This window comes from Alexandromys fortis, unplaced genomic scaffold (genome assembly GCF_014885135.2).
Source record: "Alexandromys fortis isolate MF-2015 unplaced genomic scaffold, M_Fortis_MF-2015_v1.1 scaffold_208, whole genome shotgun sequence".
In the NCBI taxonomy this organism is placed as follows: Eukaryota; Metazoa; Chordata; class Mammalia; order Rodentia; family Cricetidae; genus Alexandromys; species Alexandromys fortis.
This window is the reverse complement of record NW_026068082.1, coordinates 1,674,801-1,693,608: the sequence shown is the minus strand read 5'-3', so window position 1 is coordinate 1,693,608 and position 18,808 is coordinate 1,674,801. Positions and strand designations below refer to the sequence as shown.

Genomic DNA, 18,808 nt, shown 5'->3' with positions numbered 1-18,808 from the left:
TATATATATCAGAGAGAGAGAGAGAGAGAGAGAGAGAGAGAGAGAGAGAGAGAGAGAGTCAGTGAGCACTCTTAAAAAGGTGATCTCTATCTGGAGTCATATAGGACATACAATTCAAACCAATGTAGTGGATTCCTGGAACTAAAATTGCAGCAAGTGAAAACACAAAAGATACTAAGTTTCTAAGATGAGAGGAGGAGAGCTGGTGGAGCTGATGCAGGCTTCAGGAGGACAACAGTCTGATGATTCCTTCTTGTAGGCGCTGTTTTGATCTTTCCTTTTGGTTTTAGGCAAACTGGAGCACGCTTGGACACAACCTTCTTGTCTTATACCTCTCCGCTATCTTTCAAGTGGACCTTTAAAGCAGGCTTAGTTTGGAATGAGGCATGTGACCTGCACGTCCCACAGAATCCTCATTAACTCCAGGGGGTCATAGCAGTTCCAGAAGGTGTTACTGGGATGATTCAGTTGCCTGTGATCCAGATGTGCTCCCGTGACTCAGGTGTGCTTCCTAATGCCCGAGTCCCTTGATGACAGCTTTCTTTTCCTTCCACTGCAGGAAATGCTGAAGGATGAGGTGAGGACACTCACGTACCGGAACTCCATGTACCATAATAAGCATGTGTTCAAGGACAAAGTGGTGCTGGATGTTGGGAGTGGCACAGGGATCCTCTCCATGTTTGCTGCCAAAGCAGGGGCCAAGAAGGTGTTTGGGGTAAGCATGCTACCCTCCCTTGTTTTGGCTTCCGCAGAGTGGTCTTTGCCTCTGACTTCCTCTGTACCTTCCTACAAAGACCCACCCTGGTCCACTATCTCTTTTTCGAATTTTGTGCTGTGCTGGGGATGGAACCCAGAGCCTTGAGCATGTTAGGCAACTACTGTCCCACCAAGCCACCTCCCCAGCCCCAGTCCATCTCTCTTGCTGGAGGATCAGAGGAGATGAAGCACAGTTCCGTTCTAATACCCTCACTGCTATCACCATCAGCACCACATTGCCATCAAGAGCAGCACCATCACCATCACTGCCACAAGCCTTCCTTGCTTCAGGCTTCCTTCTCTCAAACCTCATCAGCCACGGACCCCTGATGCTACTGATCTCAGTGGTCTTGAGGCCGTCTGGTAATACTACAGTGTCCCTTCAAGGGCAGAGGCCCAGATTAGTGCCAGCCACGCTCGGGCCGAGCAGGGCACAGCAGTCTCTGGCTCCTGAGTCAGGGGGCTACAGCTAAGTTGCTGCCAGGGCTCCTGCTTGGTGCCTCTCAGTGGTAACTTGGCATTGTCTGCCTATTGTAAGTGTCTCTGGCCCTGCCAGGTTTAGCCAGCTTCTTTCCCATGAGCTCATTTCAGTTGTTCCTGTTTCAGGCTTCTCCTTCTACCTCCATCCACTCTGCTGGGAGGGAGGGAGATTGTGGAGGTTAAAGATAGGAAGCTAGACAGGAGCGCAGCAGGAGGTGATCGGAGGCGAGAAACAGAAGCTAGCAAGACTTGGAGGAAAGCTAGAAGAGAGAAAATGGAGTGGAAGGCAAAGAAGAAAGAGCAAGTGATGAAATAGAAGCACAGGGAGGAGAAGGGAAGGGAGACGAGGAATCAAAGTGTATAGCCTGGCCGGTGGGCTCCGCACAGTAGGTGACCCCTGTGTTTGACGTGCTTGGACTCAGGTCACCCTTGAAAGGGACGGCAACCTGTTGCCAAAGGCCTGGGAGGCAGCTAGGACACAGCCAGCTGCCTGTCTGGAGCTTCCGTGTTCTTTAACGCTAACCTCGGGAGCCACATGTATGGGGAGTGGGTGGCACTTTAACAAGAAGGAAGAGAGGACAGAGCTCCGTCCACAGGAGATGGAACCCGAAAGCCAAGGGCCTGATGACCAAGGAAGGGTGGGTCCTCCTGGAACAGAGCGCAGGCAGTGGCATCTGTCCCCTTAGTTATTATTACCTTTCTAACCCCCAAAGGTGGACAGTGGACAAGGCCACCAGAAACACCTCAGGGACCCCCTGCAATGACTTCTAAAGTCCTCCATGTCAGAGAGCCAGGCAAAGTGGCAGAGAGGTCTCCAGAAATGCCCCTCAGCTCCCAGCACCCACAGCACATCCTAAACTACTAGACCCTGGGATGGGTCTGGGCCTCCAACCTTTCCCATGAAGTCTTGCTCTCAGCTGATGGTCAACTTATTTCTCAAAGAATTTTGCCCTTTCTTAGAGATTTGGGGATCCTGAAAAGGCTTCTACACACAAGCGAACAGATTCCATCAAAGGAAGAGTCCACAGAAGGCCGTTGTGAGCCAGCTTTAGTTACTGTAAGAAAATGCCTGAGACAATCAATTTCAAAAGATGAAAGGTTCTGTTTGGCTCACTTCATGGTCACTTGGCTCCTTGGCTTGGGCCTGTGATGAGCCATCACAGTGCCGTGAGAGCACAAGGTAAATGACGGCCTCACTTCCTGGTAGGAAAAGGAAGGAAGGAAGTGAAAGGCTTGCAATCCTAATATCACATTCAAGGACATGCAGCCAATGACCTAACTTCCTCCCACCAAGCTCCCTGTCATAACGGTTTCACCAGGCTACTAACCCCAGCAGGCTGATGACTCCTCCGGGAATTTTGAAGGTCCAGAATTTAGCAGGTGGCTGTGCTTTTTAAATTCCTGTCTCTTTTGTTCTGTGTACTTTCTAGATCGAATGTTCCAGTATTTCTGACTACTCAGAGAAGATCATTAAGGCCAACCACCTGGACAATGGTAAGGCCTACTTCAGAGTCTTTCCCCGTGGTGATGGTGGGATGGGGGCTTGCATTTTCTGGTTCTGGTAATGCAGGGGGGCACAAGAGGGGAGAGCACAGGACGTGTAGTTTGGGAGAGGTACAGATTCTGCTGGAACAGCCAATCACAGAATTGTGGCCATGTAGTGTGGTGTTCCCCTCTTGCTAGTCAGGGGACATCAGCCCCACCCTAGCTGTCAGTCAGCCCTGTCTGTGGCTGAGTCCTGGTCATCGTGTCCTCTGCTGGGCCCAGCTGGAGGCTGTCAAGTCTGTGAGGTGGCAGCTAAAGTTCTTCTTCCTCGCGTTCTCCATACCCTCTCCGTCTTCTTCGGTCACCTGTCCAGGGATATCGGCCAGAATGTCTGCCACAAGCCCTGGTGTTGATGGAGTGTGTGCTCATCGGGCTGATCTGGGGAATGAGGCCTTGATCAGGCTGGGCTCTGATTGCAGGGAGTGATGTGTTCCCTCTCTTCCTATGATCTGTGACATCCCTAGCCCCTTCTCAGTGGCCCATCTTCAGTATGCTCAGACCTGCAAGGGTCCCTGACCAGGCCACCTCCTCATAATTTTTCTCCATCGGCAGGATCGACTATATAGCTGCTAGACCCAATGCTCAGCATTGGGGCACTGAGGACTTTGCATTCCAGGAGCATATCTGGTCCTGGGTGGAGGTGGTGGCGGGAGACCAGAAGCCACATTGTAAGGAATGGGTTGGAATGGAGTCAGGGCTGGCAGAAGCAGTGAGGCTAAACTAGCTGGGTACCGTGGCAAGGTATGGGGGGGGCAAGGTCAAGTCCAAAAGGCAGGATTCCCATGCACAGTTCCAAAGGGTGGGAAGTCTGGCACCTGGAGGGATGGGCATCCCTGAGAGAAATAGGCTGGGTTTACTGGCAGGCCTGGGAGCAGGGTGGACCAGGAGACTGGGACCCTGGGCAGTGAAGAGTTGGCTGGCCTAGCCTTTCCATCTGTAAGACAGAGGATAGAGCCCTGGATGCACCTCCTGCTGTACCCCTGAATTCTTCTGCTCTTTCATAGGCAGCCCAGTGTCCCCATGGGTCTGACCCGAGATAGCAGACGCCATGGAGCCCTTCCACTTCCTACTATGCCCTACTTCGAAGTAGGCCAAAGACCTATTTCAGTGTGGCCTCAGCCTGCCACCTGTGCTGTCTGTGGCTTGACCCACTTGCTGCAGACTCCATGAGAGACAGGAGCATAAATCATTCCACAGACTTTTGTGTGTGTGGCCATGAGCCTGACTCCGGGGACAGAGCCGGGAATACAGATACTATAGAAAGCATCAACCAGTCGGCGTAGAGCACCTGGTCACACTGCTCTTCTGATCATTAGGTGGCAGGGTAGCTGGGGACCTTCCCCTCACGTGAGGTTAGAGCCCTTTCAGGCAGCACATCCAAGCTCCAGTCAGAAAAACGTGAAGCAAGCGGGCTGGCCGAGTGTCTGTTTTCTGTGGCTATAATAAAGTATCTGAGGTGGGAAAATTTATAAAGGAAAGATTTTTGCCTCATCATTCTGGATGCTTGGAAACCCCAGACTGGCTGGATGTATCTGGAAAGAGCCTTGTACCACCTCTCCTCACAGGGGAAGTGTGGGAGGGCAAGGAGGCAAAAAACAAAACAAACAAACAAACAAAAAACCCACTCAACATGATCCATCCTTCCCCTAAGAGTAACACTAATCCATTTGCTGGTACTCTGTTCCCATCACCTGACATTCTGCTGGGTCCCATCTCCCAACACCACCACACTCAGGGTTCAAAGATCCTGCACGTGAACTTTTGAGGCCACACTCAACCAAAGTACCTAAAGTCCAGCGGAGGAGAGCTTTGGGCAGGATTGAACTAGGCAGGCTCACTCAGGAACAAAAAGGCCCATGGGCCACAGCACAGAGAGGGGAAGTCTGAGACAAGGGGTGGGGGGCAAGGTGATCACACACAGCTCACTCTCAGACAAGGCTGGGTTTCTTTCTTCAGGCCAGGAGCTCTTTTGGAGGGGGAGCCTTGAGGGTGGATGGATTGCCGACACATTTAACACAAGCACACGGTCCAGAGGCTCCCGAGAGAGATGTGTGGCCACGGAGGTGGAGAGAAATGAGCTGTGTTGAAGCCTCAGGGCCAGAGGACCTGATGCTGCTCATGTTCATGGCCTGGGGAGGATGGGTGGGGAGTAACCGACTACAGGTGTCTGTCTGCAGGGCTCACAGGGGCAGCATGAGAAACCAGGGCTACCTCTGCCTGTGAAGGGCTCAAGGTGTCCTGCTTTGGGTACTTAGGTGGATATGGTGAGGGAGACTTGGATTTATGTGTCTAGGCTTCAGGAGAGTCACAGGAGACTTCCCATTGGGATCATCGACATGGTGATGTCACTCGGAGCAACTTAGGAGAAACAAGACAGAGATAGGGCTGAAGATAGGACCACTCATCATTTGGACATTATGCAGGGGAGGAGGGTCCAGCAAAGAAGTGGAGAAGATACTACCTCAGAGGTTGGTGAATATTCAAGTGCAGCCCAGGCAATGCTGAGGCGAGGCAGGATAGTGCCAGGGTAGCAGCAGTGGGATGTGGCCACTTGGTAGGGATTGGTGTTACCAATGAGACTCCATGTAGCAGGGGCCAGAGGCCTGTTAGAGTAGGATTAGGGGAGGCTGTGAGGAGAGGTTGGACTCAGATCCTGATCAACAACCCCAAATACCTTTCCTTTCAGTAATGGGGACCAGGAAAACAAAGCAGTCACTACAGAGGCTATAGAGGTCAAGGAAGAGCTGGGAAAATGTATGTGATTCAAGAGAAATATAGGAAGAGGTATGTGTGGCATGGATCTTGAAGGGCTAGGTATAGATCATAGGGTAGCGAGTGACCTTTATCATGGAGTAGGGACAGTCTAGACATATTAACAAGGGGGGCATCTAGAAGGAGGTGGTTGGTGGCCTGAGGCCTCTAGCTGCTTGTTCCCATTTGCTTCATGATGCTAATGCAGTTTTAGGCAGAGAAGGTAGATAGGGAGGGGAAGGGAGAGGAGAAAGGCTGGGTGCTCTTTGCAGGGCTTGCTAGGGTAACAAGGATTGCTGGGAAATGCACTTCTCTCTTAGAGAGCTGTGGACCCTGCTGTGCAGAGGGCCCAACTCTCATTGTTTTGTGGGTTTTCTCTTTCCGTGCTCACTGGCTTATACATGTGTGGAGCTGGAGGCTGCCTGGCTTTGATGAGAAGACAGGCAGAGGGAGGGGGATCCAGAAAACAAAGACAACAAATTGATGACGCAATCTATTTTTGTCAGCTTTTGTTCCCATACTGAAGTACCGGAGACCAGTTCTGTTTTAGAGGTTAAAATTAAGAACGAGGAAGCAGAGGGGAAGGATGCATGGGGCCAGGCTTGCTCTTTTTAAGACACCTGTTTTGCAAAAACTCAGGCCTCCAAGACAGGTAGCCCATGCCTCCAATGACCTAAGGATGTCCGACTTGGCGCCCCTTAAAGGGCCCACCACTTTACATTAGTGCCACCCTGGAGACCAAACCTTTGTACATGGGCATTTGGGGAGACATTGGCTACTTTCAAGATGGGTAAAGAGTGAAGCAGAGTGAAGGGAGGGGAAGGTGCTGGCAGCAGAGGCAAGGCCGGGGCACTGTATGGGCGGTAGCTGTCATGACCCTGAGCAATGCCTTCAGACTGAGCAGGGCAAATGTTGCTCAGACATCCCAGCATCTGGCCTCTGACCTCTGGCTTGGTCTCTGGCATCTCTTAGCTCCCTCAGAAGGCATGGGGACCAGTCTCTTCTCAAACGTGCTTGACCAGGACAGAAGAGGACAAGCATCTTTTCAGTGGAGGAGGGAAACCAGGCCACCCTCTCTGTATAATGGTGACAGCCTGGCACTACCAGGCTCCCCCTTTCCTTCACCATCCCTCTGAAACAGGCAAGTGAGTCTTCCCAGTTAGCAGATGTGGAAACTAAGGCAAAGAGAGGTGGGGGCTGAGAGGACCCTGAGCTTCTGTCCCTGCATTTCCAACACACGTTTGTGAGTGGATGCGAACCTCCACCGCACCCACAATTCTGGAAGTGGGAACTTGAGTGAGTGTAGACGATGCGGAATCAGATTCGCTGTTAGGGATGCTGGGTTCCATTCCTCGACCCCAGGGACCTTCCACTGCTGTGGGCTTCCTTGACAGTAGCTCCCAGCCTCTGGGATCTGCCTTTCCCCCTGTACTTGTCTACTTCTTTTGCTGCTGACTGAATTTAATTTCCCATCTTGCTATTGGAGTAAGTTAGCTCTGGGGGAGGTACTTTGAGTTCCTGTAAACATTCCATTCCCCATTTGTTTTTATCAGCCTATCTATCTATCTATCTATCTATCTATCTATCTATCTATCATCTATCTATCTATCTATCATCTACCTACCTATCATCTCTAGCTATCACACGTGCATCATCTCTGTATGTCTATCTCTATCATGCATCTTTCATCTGCCATCTCTATCTATCTTCTATTATTTCTGTCTGCGGGCTATCATCTATCTGTTTGTCTGTCCCTCATCTATCATCTTCTTATCATTTCTCTTTATAACTATTCTTCCTTTTACTTACTAGTTTAACACTTTACTGTGCATCCACACTATACGTGGTAGATGCCCCCCAGGCTGTCACTCTTCACCCTGATACTCTGATCATCCCTGATAGGGTCTCTGAGAGCATCTTGAATCTGGCTCCTTGGTCCTTTCTCCTCTTTTCCAGATTCCTGATCTCCCAGTTCCAGCCATTTCAGGCACACATTGCCCTTCATCTGCCTCTATTTTCAATCAGTTCCTTCCCCAGTGTCCTTGAATGGAAGGCAGTCACTAGAAATAAAGAAGGAACTGAACATTCTCCTTAGGTTCAGGGTATCTCTGCAGAGAGCTGGGGACTGAGTATGTATGTGATATACGTGTGTACATATGTGTATGTGTGTGCATGCAAGCAGGTGTATGATATATGCATCGTGGTGTATGTTACGTGTGTTACATGTGCATACATATTGTGTATATGCATGTGTTGTGTGTATGTGTGTGAATATGTGCATGTGTGTGATGAACGTGTGTGTGTGCCCACACTTACACACAACACTCATTTCCTGTCTCTCTCCTCACGCCATTGAGGCTGAGCTCATGTGGCTCCTCCACTTCTAACTCAGCCCCACCAGTCTGCTCTTCTTTTCTTCCTATCTCTATCCAGACCTCCTTCCTAGGAGAGCTAGGCCCCTGATATTACATATCGGCTGACTGGATCCATCCTCTTACACGTAGCCCATCTCCCAGCTTCCCCACCTCCTGGACCATATACGTGTTTTCTCACTCTGTCACCTGTGCTGGACAGCTTCCCAAGTGGCATCCCACCTTGTCCATCTTAAAGGGCCCTCTTCCACCCTGGGGCACCACTATCCCACCCAGAACAGTCCTCTGAGAAATGCCCTTCATTCCCAACTTGGTGTCAGGTGGCCGGGCTGGGCCACTGTCCCCTGACTCAGGCTTCCCCATCCCACATTGCCCTGCGACATCTAGGGCATCAGGGTCACCTTTCCCTGGCAGCACGGACATCTAGATTGTTCAGCCCCAGCTCATCCATTTCATGCTCTGGATTTTTATGGCTTATGCTTGGTTCTGTTTTGTCTCACGATTAACTGAAGCAAAGGCCTATGAAGACTAGACTGCTCTCACCATCTCCCCAAAACAGCTATCCTTATGCCTCAGGCATGCCCCCCCATAGACACGGGATCAACAAGGGACCCCCAGGCCCAGTGGCCTTCATTTCTTCCTCCCTAGAAGGTAGACTAGGTAGGTGGGGCTGGTGAGATGCAGCAGAGCAAGTCCCCTGCACCAGCTTACTCAGCCTTGGCATGTGTCCTCGACAGAGGACAGCTTGACTTGCATGAGTGCTTCCATGGTGATGAGTTAGAAATGCTGCCACCACCAGTTGTATGAGTGTCGGGAGTGTGGGCGGTGGGCCATAAATAACAACACGCACACAAAATACCTGGCATCCAGCATCAGCGTGCGGTTCCCTCTCCACCTCCGTGTGGCTCCTGGGGTGGGCTCATTCCCATGGAGACACACACTTACAGGAAGCCACCTGCACAGATGGGCCACCTTCACGTGCCTCGATCCACACATGCTTCAGTTACTTTTTCTCCGACTTAAACACCAGCAATTATTTCCTCCATGACAGAACACGGCCGTGGAGCGGAGGGGGGACCTGAAGAAATGCTTCAGAAAGTCCCCTGGTTTGTGAAAATTGGCATCACAGAGATTGAAGTTCTGTAATTCCGTAAATAAACCAACTTTAAAAAAATGTATAGTCCGTTGACTCTCCAGAAACCTGAAGGGAGAAGATGAACCTCTCTGTTTCCTTCACCTGTGTCTGTCCCTAAGAATGCATGTCACAGGTGGAAGAGGTCACAAGATAGCCGATGATACACAGGGGCGGAGGCACAAGAGTCCGCAATCTAACTCACGAGGACTCTGGTGTGTCACACTGAAGAGCAAACTGCTCTCCCAAGGAGGAGTATCAAGAAATGGCTTGAAGGATTGTGGGAGATGAGCAACGAGGCAGGTCAAATGTCAAGCCCATGACCTTACATAGATTAGGTACTCAACGAATACGATGACAGCATCCAGAGAAGATGCTGCTGTTGTTGTAAGCCAGTTCATCATGAGGCACATTAGGACTCGTGGACAAGACCGCACTGCCAAACTGTGCTCATCAGAAAGCCCTTCTTTTCAGTAAGCCTGATTCTTCCTCCCTGATGCTCTCCCGAAGTTCTGTTTCTTTTCTCTCGGACCATACAAGCCAAAGAGTGGTCCCTGCTCACACACCCTAGGATCTTTCTCCTAGTCTCTCCCTGACTGTGGTGCTTCAGAGGGCCTGGCCTGAGTCCCTTTCTTTTGGGCCAGATACATTGATCACTGTAGTTCCTACTGGCACCTTGGCAGACATTACATCACGTGGCTACTAGCTAGAGATCAATGGCTGTGTGTGAGGAGGTGGTCTCCCCACCGGCTGCTGGCAGGTGTTGTCTCCTAATCTAAATCTACCTGTAAATGCTTTGAAGTCTGAGAGACATACTCTTTTTTTTTTTTAAATTTAACCATCAATGTTGCTCAATTTGATTTTCACCACAAGCTACCAAGATTCTCTCGTCCATCCTTTGCCTGAGGTCCTGGCTCCCAGCAGCTGCTAGCTGCGTGTTTGGCAGCCTCCCACGGTGAACGTGGAAGTCCCTGCAGGAGACCTATACTCACATACGTAACGATCAGCTCTGGGACGCGGTCATGTACCTCATGATAACTTGTCATTGACTCCATTAGGGTGTCATAGGACTGACACTTGCCTTTCTCCTTCCTGGGACCCTGCAGGGGCTGCTCCTAATACACATCCATCTGGGTAAGTGCAGCCAGTCATCTGTGTGTGCCTCAGTTTCTTCTTCTGTGAAATGAGAACCATGGCGAGTCAGATCTCATGGTGCCTCTGTGGGGACCGGATGACGACTGCCACAAAGCTGTAGCAGTTCTGTATGGGACCCTGCAAACCCATGTGACACATTCAAGAGATCCGAGGAAAGGATATCGTCACTTCGGTGGCTTGAAGTTGGTCTTCGTGCCCTTTCATACTCCCCCTCCCCAATATAGTCAAATCCCAAGGACCACATTTTCATCACTTGGAGATCCAGTCAAGCATCTGTCTCTAGCGCATCACTGTATGAAACAGCACAGGACTGGCGGGCAGGCAGCAACCAATACCTGTTAGCCATTGTTATTATTATTTCATTTATTAAGTTGACAAATAAATGCTGTCAGAAGAAGAAATGAGATTAATCACGTAAGACTGTTTTGAACAAACCTGTACCGCTAGCTCCTGGCAATTGCCTCTCCTTTCCCTAACTGCAGTGAAATGCTCCATTAGTAATTTCATTGATTGAGCTCTTCAAGTGTTATTGTCCCATATGCCAGGCCCTGTGCTAGGTATTAAAGGAGTTAACCGTGTGGCTAGAAAAACAAAAATCATTGCTGTCACGAAGCTCCTAGCCTCACAGAGTCTAATGGCCACAAAAGCGGAGAACAAAGACTGCTGTGTCATTAGAAGTCGTGACTGTGCTTAGGGAGAACAGGTGAGGAGGCCGGGGGCTGTACATTAGCAGGGCGGTCATGGAGGTGTGTGCAAGCAGCTCACATGCCTTCTTTAGAGAGGCGGCTTCGCACGGGTCTTCATCCTGCTTGGAGTGGTCTCCTGCTCCCAATTGGCTTTTAGATGGGCAAGCGTGGTGTTGGGGGGCTTGAGGGAGTGTTACACCCTTGTCATCAGCTGATGCTATAGATCAGGACTCCTTCCTTCCCTCCTTTCTCTTGCTCTCCCACTCTTTCCCTCTGCTCCTGGTTTCCTTCCTGGATCTGATAGTTAATCACTGGTTGTAAAGGAACACTTTCTGAAGAGAGCTTTGGAGTAGAGACTTAAGAGAGTTAGGGCAAAGGCCAGCCATGCTGAGAGGACAGGACCAGCAGGGACAGGACACAGTGGGACTAATGTACAGTTGTCACTCAACATCCATGGAAGGTTGGTTTCGGGACCCCCTGAAGATACCAAGAACCAAGCATATTCAAGTCCCTTTAATAAAATGCCATTGTATTAGTATGTAGACTTTGAGTGTTACCTGGGCATATCCTCTACATACTTGAAACCCTCTCCACATCCCTTAGAACATCTAACGCCATGGAAACACTATGTAAATAGTTGTTATGCGATGCAGCCTAGGGAATAAAGGCAACACGCATTTGTTCTCAGTACAGACACCACTTACCTTTCAAATCTTCTCAACTCCCTGGTGGTTCAATCCGTGGATGCAAAACCTACAGTGGTAGAGGGTTTGCAAAACCTGTAGTGGTAGAGGGTTATCTGTGCAAATCTCCTGGGGTATGGGATATTTTGTCCTCAGTTCCTTGCTGGCTTCTGTTTTGGTTATAGGGTAAGAATGAGAGCTGGGTGTGATACTCTGAACATCCAAGCCCAGTGGAAATCATTCTGTTGGGTACAGTTTCGTTCTTAATAACCATGTGGGCCAGGCCTGCAAGTGGCCATTGTGTTGGGAGTTAAGCAGACCAGACCCTGCCAGTGCCTCTCAGTGTTCAGGGATGGCTTGGGTTGGGTAGAAATCCTCAGATGGATTTGGAGAGAGCATTATGGTGGGTGCCGTTTCCAGTTAGAAAGTCCGCTGATGAAAACCAATGGGTCTTCGGAGCCCTAGTTTAGCAGAATGGTCCCCCAAGTCCTTCAGAAATCTGGAGCTGGCTCCGATAGGAAGCATGCCCTGGGAGAGGGGTGGACTCTCAAGCTCCCGGATCTGGGTGAATAGGGATCTGGACCAGGAGAGGGTACCATTTTGTTGTATACAGTACACTGAGGCTGCGTGACACCCAGGGCCCACCTGTGCTACTGGAATCTGGTGGTGCAGGGCCACGAGATATGCAGAGAAAGACTCCAGTGCACTGTGGTGCGCAGGCTCTGATTCTGTGAGAAGGAGATTTATGGAGTGCCTGGGCTCTAGAGAACATGGGGTACAGAGGCAGGGTATGGGTTGATGCCCAGGAATCTTGGTAGCTCTGACCAAGCCTCACTGCCCACATTTATTCTGCTCTTCCCTCATTCGCTCACATGAGCAGCCTTGAGAAGGACAGGACAATCCTTCCATCCTTCAACGTCTTCCCTTCCCCCTGGCAAGTATTGCCCACTGCCCACACTGTCCCAGGTGCTGCAAGGTCAGCAGTGATTATACATTCACAAAGTAGGGCCAGGAGCCTCAGTGGGGCTGTGTGAGTTGTTCAGGTGACTCCATGGACCCGGTTTAGACTCTTCTAGATGTCCGTTCTCTTTATAGGTAGATGAATGCAGCAACATTCTCTCTGGGAGGATAGTTAACTTCATTCATGTGAAACTGCTCTTCAAGCTGCTTTGATGTTGATCATTTTTTATTAGTATAATCAGGACTGGTTTGCAGCTCTTTGGTCTTTTAAACCAATGTCCTTGCTTTGTTTGTTTTTAATTGCTTATTCATCTATCCATCCACGTGAGAAGATGTCTAGAAAGTCTGTGGAGAAACCGCGTGCTCTCCCAGGTATTGGAAACCGGAAGCTAAAATCAGCAACTTGGAGAGGGGGTCACGGGCTGATGCCAAAGAAGCATAGTGATGATTGTGGGTGTCACCCAAACAGGAGACTAAGCAAAGCACTTGCAGAGAGAGGGGTTCTGGTGTGGTTGCAGTGATAGAACTGGGGGCTTTGGAATTCATAATGCATTTCCTAACCTGGGGACTGTGACCTTATTGCTCACTTTTCCGTGGGACAGAATTAGTGCTTAGACAAGCAGGATGGCTCATGCCTGTAATCTAGCACTTAAGAGGCTGAGGCAGGAGGTTCCCTCTGAGTTTGAAGCTAGTCCAGGATACATAGTACGTTCTAGGTCAGCCTAGGCTACAGGATGAGGTCCTAGCTAAAAAACAAAACAGGAAGTAAATAAAAATAAAAACAAATGGATAATTAAAATAAAAATTAAATGACATACCATGAGCTGCAGGCCTTATGGGGCCACCTGATTTTGATGGATACATTGAAATCCCAAATCAGGTTAGGCTCGTCTAATTTATTTTGTAATAACGACTCAAATAAAAAAAGAAAGAAAATCCCATTACAAGCAACAACAACTGAATTCTAGTTGTCTAATTTTCCAGCTGAAGCCAGAGGGTAAAACTCCCAAGTTAGAACCTATGGCTCCCTGTGGTACATTTAGCCATGATTAATCACTGTAAAATTTATGAGCCAGGGTCCTGTCACAGCTAGTCGGACAAACTTTCCATCATACTTATGGCCTGGAAACACAGCTCCAGATTCGACCTCAAAGCCACCTTGAGCCGATGCTGCCCTGGTGCTGTGGGGGTCCAGACTGGGCAAGGGGATCCGTAGCCTAACTGTTCTGAGCCTTGGGGATGCTAGCTTCTGCCCCTCAACGGCCTTCCTGTGGAGAAGGGAAATAGAGCTGTGTATACTTACACGGTCCTGTGAGCCCGCCTCCTGCTTTCCGAGAGTCTGTAGCCCCCAAACAGCCAACACATGCCCTGTCAAGCATCTTGTAGCTTGTGATGTTCCAGGTGTTGGCTAGAGACATCAAGGCAGCGTCTCTGGTGAGTTGGATGTGGGTCTGGCCTCTTTTCTCACAGCTGTAACAAAAATCCTGGACACAGGCAACTTAAGGTGAATTTACGGCTCACAGTTGATGACCTCCATCCAGGGCACGGAAGGCATGGAAGCAGAATGAGGCCCTTTGCACCAGCAGCCGGGAAGCAAGGGGAGATGAATGCTAGTGACCTTTCTCCCTTCCATTCGTTAGGGAACCCAGGCCATGGGGTAGGACTGCCCACATTCAGATGGCATTTTCCTCTTCAATTAAATCTTTCCAGAAACATCCTCCTAGACACACCCAGAGGTACATAGTTCCATGCTGATTCTGAGTCCAGTCAAGCTGATGATGAAGCTATGGGAGATAATAGATAATGTGTGCTTTTAGTCTAGTCTGATAAACACACATGTACGGAATATTCCTTGGGTGACCTCCCTGTTCCCTGTGCTAGACTTCTGATTCATTTGCTACTATATTCTGATCAGTATGGGCTATAATAGATAAGTAAGTGAGCAGATAGACAACTCAGATAGAACCTAGGTAGATAGATAGAAATATATATATATGTAATATGTATATATTACATACAAATAGAGGTTATATATATTACATACATGCATATATGGGTAATGGTTAATACTGACTGTCAACTTGACGTAGGAGATAATCTCTGGGCATGTCTATGAGGGAGTTACTATATTATATTAACTGACATGGGAAGACCCATCCTAACTGTGGGCAGCACCATCCCATGGTCCAGGATCCAGGATCCAGGAATGAATGAAAAGAAAAAAATCAACTACAAACCCATGTTCATCTCTCTGGTTCTTACTGCAGATGCAGTATAACTGGCTGCCCCACAGGCCTGCTATGCCGGCTTCCTGTAAATGGACTATGTCCTCTAACTATAAGCCAAAACTAAACCTTCCTATCTCTGAGGTCATCCTGGCTGGAGCCTTGCATTAAGCCCCCAGAGTGGGGTTACAAGGACCCAGAGGCGGAAAGAGTCTCATCTAGGACCATATGAAGGCCATATTACAAGATGACAAAGTAATCCAAAACAGTTTGGCTGCATATAAACGTTAGGAGATGTGCAAAGAAAATAGAAAAAGGAAGGCCATTAGACAGTGTAAAACTGTGGACAAAAATAAAACAAGCCAGGCTTTGCAAGCTGTTCGTTGGGCAGAAGGGCATGACTGTGCTTGCTGGCTCCCCTGCAGAATGAGAAATAAATTAGACTATTCTAATTGTGGGCACTTCCCAAAGCCCTTGGTTTTGTCCACTTGTGGATTCCCAAGGTGTGCCACCGGGTCCTTCTCTTATTGAATTCTTTCTTCATCATCTCAGCTACCCCCCCCCACAAAGGAAAAAAAAACACAGGCTTAACACTTGCCTCTCCCACTTGTTCCAAAGGTTTTGGAGAAGTCTGGCCTTGCTGTGCTTTTCGTTCTTGGGGATAGGGGTCACAAATGCTGACCAGGCAGGGCACACAGGCCTCCGTGGTGGGTGGTGAGGGTGGGTGAATGTGATTCTGACACCTTAGAAATTATTAATAAGCCTTGATTAGCCAGGCAGTAAAGAGGGAGCCGCCACCAGGCTGCTGATGGTGCCCTTAACTGTGAAGACACTAAAGAGGCCCTGACCTGTGTGCCCTTTGCTAGAGACGAGCCTCCAGCCCAAATTAATTGCCTTGGATTTGGATTCGAGGCAGACATGGTTTGTTTGGTTTGTGACTCTGAGGTCTGGCCTTCTGTTCAGTTTTGTTAGCGTGATTTTCCCAGGGGCTGTCACAGAAGGAGGGGTTCAGAGCATGAACACGTGTGGCCTTTCAGCAGAGATGTTAAGAAGGGACCAGGCAACCACCCAACACTCCTCCACTGTCACAGCAGGCCTTAAGGTTACCTTTCCTCTCCATCTGTGCATCAAAGAATACAAAAAGTGTGTGTCCCCCTGGGTCAACTGGTCAAAAACTCAACTAACATAATTCTCCTGCTGCAGTGCGATGGAAAGTCACTTTTCACGGAGGGGGGGTTTCCTTTTTTCTCCCCTCCATATATTGTTAAATAAGGAATGTGTGTGCTCTGGCTACCTTCTGTTGAGCCTCAGCTAGAGGCCTGGCACTTCCTAGGTGTTGCTTCATTTCCCCCACACAACCATGCCCGAGAGAGACCTCATGCTCTCTGCTATTCTTTGGGGAATTGGATGGGAACTTCATGGCCAAGCGATGTGTGTAAAACCAGACAGCTAATTAGAAGCCCCAGCACTTAACCCTGGGTTTCTCTGTCTGCTGAGTCCATGGTCTTGTCAAAACACCAATTTACCTCCTTCACAGACACTAGGAGGGCAGCCACTGAGTACAGGGCCGTGGCTGTGTCCAGATGCAAGAGCAACACGTGGGGTGTCCTTTGTTCAGTTTGGGCGAGTTGCCAAGGTAACCTTACATGGAACTGGGGGTGCACAGTAGGACCGTTACAGTCCTTTTCCATCAGACCTGGACCATCATCTCACCTCGAGACCTCAGTTTCCTTAGCTGAAAGAGAAGATGGGGATAATGATAACGCACTGATTCTTAAGGCGGATTACATAACACGGTGCCTTCTGCAGGCCTAGCAAAGTCAGGTGCAGAGTAATTGTCCAGTCCCTTTGATGAGGGACACACTCAAGTAGCGTTCAAAGACCTTAGCATTTTCAGAGATTGTGTAAGTTCCTCTGATGAAGGATAAGGTAAGTCACACCCTAAAAGCAGGGACGAGTATGGGGCTCAAAACTCCGCAGTCCTGCAGCAAGGAGCCCATGGTGCCTAGGAGGTCCTCGCACAGCATGGCTCTGGGTTCTTGTTTTCTAGTTATTACCATATTTAAGGGTAAAGTGGAGGAGGTGGAGCTGCCCGTGGAGAAAGTGGACATCATTATCAGCGAGTGGATGGGTTACTGTCTGTTCTATGAGTCCATGCTCAACACGGTGATCTTTGCCAGGGACAAGTGGTTGGTAAGTGGTCCGCATGCTCTCCCCGCATGGCTCTGATGGCAGCCTTGCCATATTTCCCTCCCATAGCTTCCCGCCTGGGAGGAATTAGGAGGACTTCAGAGAGGAATGGGCTAGAAGAACGCTGTCTGGTAGTGTCCCCTTCAAGGCATAACTACTTCAGGGCAACAAGTGATCAACCCTGGCCCAACATGCCCCGCTGTCGGCATGCTTCATCACAGGAGGTCTAACTTCGTCCCCTGTGGCTAGAGCAGAAAGCCATCTCCTCTTGTTAAGACTGCCAGAGTCAGCAGCACTGGCTCTGGCTTCACCAAGCCACAGGCTGATTCTCTGTCACTCCTTGATTTGCCTTCTGCCTCCGCATGTCCTGCCAGCTCCACCTGGGCTCCTCAGATTCCCCCTGCTCCAGATAAACACAGAGTTACAGCCATGTCCGGCCAAGCCGTCAGTCCACTGAGTGAGAAGTGCTGGCAAGGGGGCGGTGCTTGTCTGGTGACTCTATGTGCAGTTCAAAATGTGATGTCTTTGTCAGGTGACTAGATTACGAGACCCATTTCCCCACAATTCATCAACAGAAACCTGGAGGGCTTATGTTTCCAGACCGGGCAGCTTTATACGTGGTAGCAATTGAAGACAGACAGTACAAGGACTTCAAAATCCACTGTAAGTCACTTTACGGTTCTCTGTTGAACGTCTGTTGGGTGCTGGGGGTGAGAGGAACTTCAGGGTGGACGGCCGGTGTCCTGGGAGAGTTTATCTGTGACCCTTTGGGATTCTTCTATGGAGTCTTTCTCTCTTTTTCCAAGGGCGGGAGGTCTACAGAGTATAAATAAACAAAGTAGCTGGTAACGGGAGTGAGAACGGAGCGAGGAACCCGGGCAGTTGGGGTTATGTTTGTGTCAAAAATAGCAGGGCAGGTGGCTTGGATGTGGGGTTAGGTGAAGCAGGGTTTCCATCAAGCCAACCATTTTGAAACCTGCCTCCATGCCTATAAGTTGGTCTAAATCACTGTGACTCTGCATCGCATTAGGTAAAATATGGATTCTTCTCCAAGGTTCATTTAAGGGATATGTGTGATGAGGTGGGGAGGAGTAGAAACTCTCAACATATTAGATAGTGTGGTGTGCGTGGGGGGGGGGGGCAGGGGCTCAGATGTAAATATGTATTCATAGTGTCTTACAAGTTAGAACGGTGTCTTCTTTCAGGCAAATGGCTCTATGTGGTGCTATATTCCTATAGTCCAGCACTCAGACTAATGTAGGAAGATCATAAGTTTGAAGCTAGCCTGAGCTACATGTCAAGACCCCATATTTCTCTCTACACTACTTCAAACAAAAGAAGCAGATATGGTAGCTCATTCCGCTAATCCCAGCATTCGGGAGGGGGTGGAACACTGAGACAGGAGAATTATCTCAAGTTCAATATCAGCCTGGCATACAAAAAAAGGCCCAGTCTCAAAATAAAACAAACAAACAAAAACCAATTTTGCCAACATTTTATCTGATTTTATAGGACCATTTTATTCTATTTCATTTTAAAAGTTATATTTCTTAGTGACCTGGGTCTGGCGTTTGATGGACTGGTACCCAGTGTATTTCTGTCAGGTGAGATACGGCCATGTCACCTGGAACCGCAAGTGGCAATGGAGCGAAGAGCCCTTTAAACAGTTGACACACCAGCATCCAAACCAGAAGCAAGAGGGAGGAAGCAGTTTTAGGTTGCACAGCAGTCTGCAAGCTAAGGTTCACATCCTTGGGCCACTTCACCTGCTTGGGGAGACAGCTGCAGAGGGTGCACACACCCTTCTGGAAGCTGAAGGCCAAACAGTGAAGTTCAAAGTCCAGAAGTGTCAATGAAGGAGTGGCTTGAAGCT

At 49.3% G+C, this 18,808-nt stretch overlaps 1 protein-coding gene across 1 annotated transcript in view; it reads left to right on the top strand.

Moving 5' to 3' along the window:
• The window catches only part of Prmt8 (protein arginine methyltransferase 8), an 82,877-nt gene that overhangs the window by 41,379 nt on the left and 22,690 nt on the right, over positions 1 to 18,808 (top strand). Inside the window, exons 3-6 of the mRNA XM_050122008.1 lie at positions 560 to 715; positions 2,667 to 2,730; positions 16,796 to 16,938; positions 17,511 to 17,598. Coding sequence (XP_049977965.1) covers positions 560 to 715; positions 2,667 to 2,730; positions 16,796 to 16,938; positions 17,511 to 17,598 — 451 coding nt within the window. The remainder of the gene's footprint in view (positions 1 to 559; positions 716 to 2,666; positions 2,731 to 16,795; positions 16,939 to 17,510; positions 17,599 to 18,808) is intronic.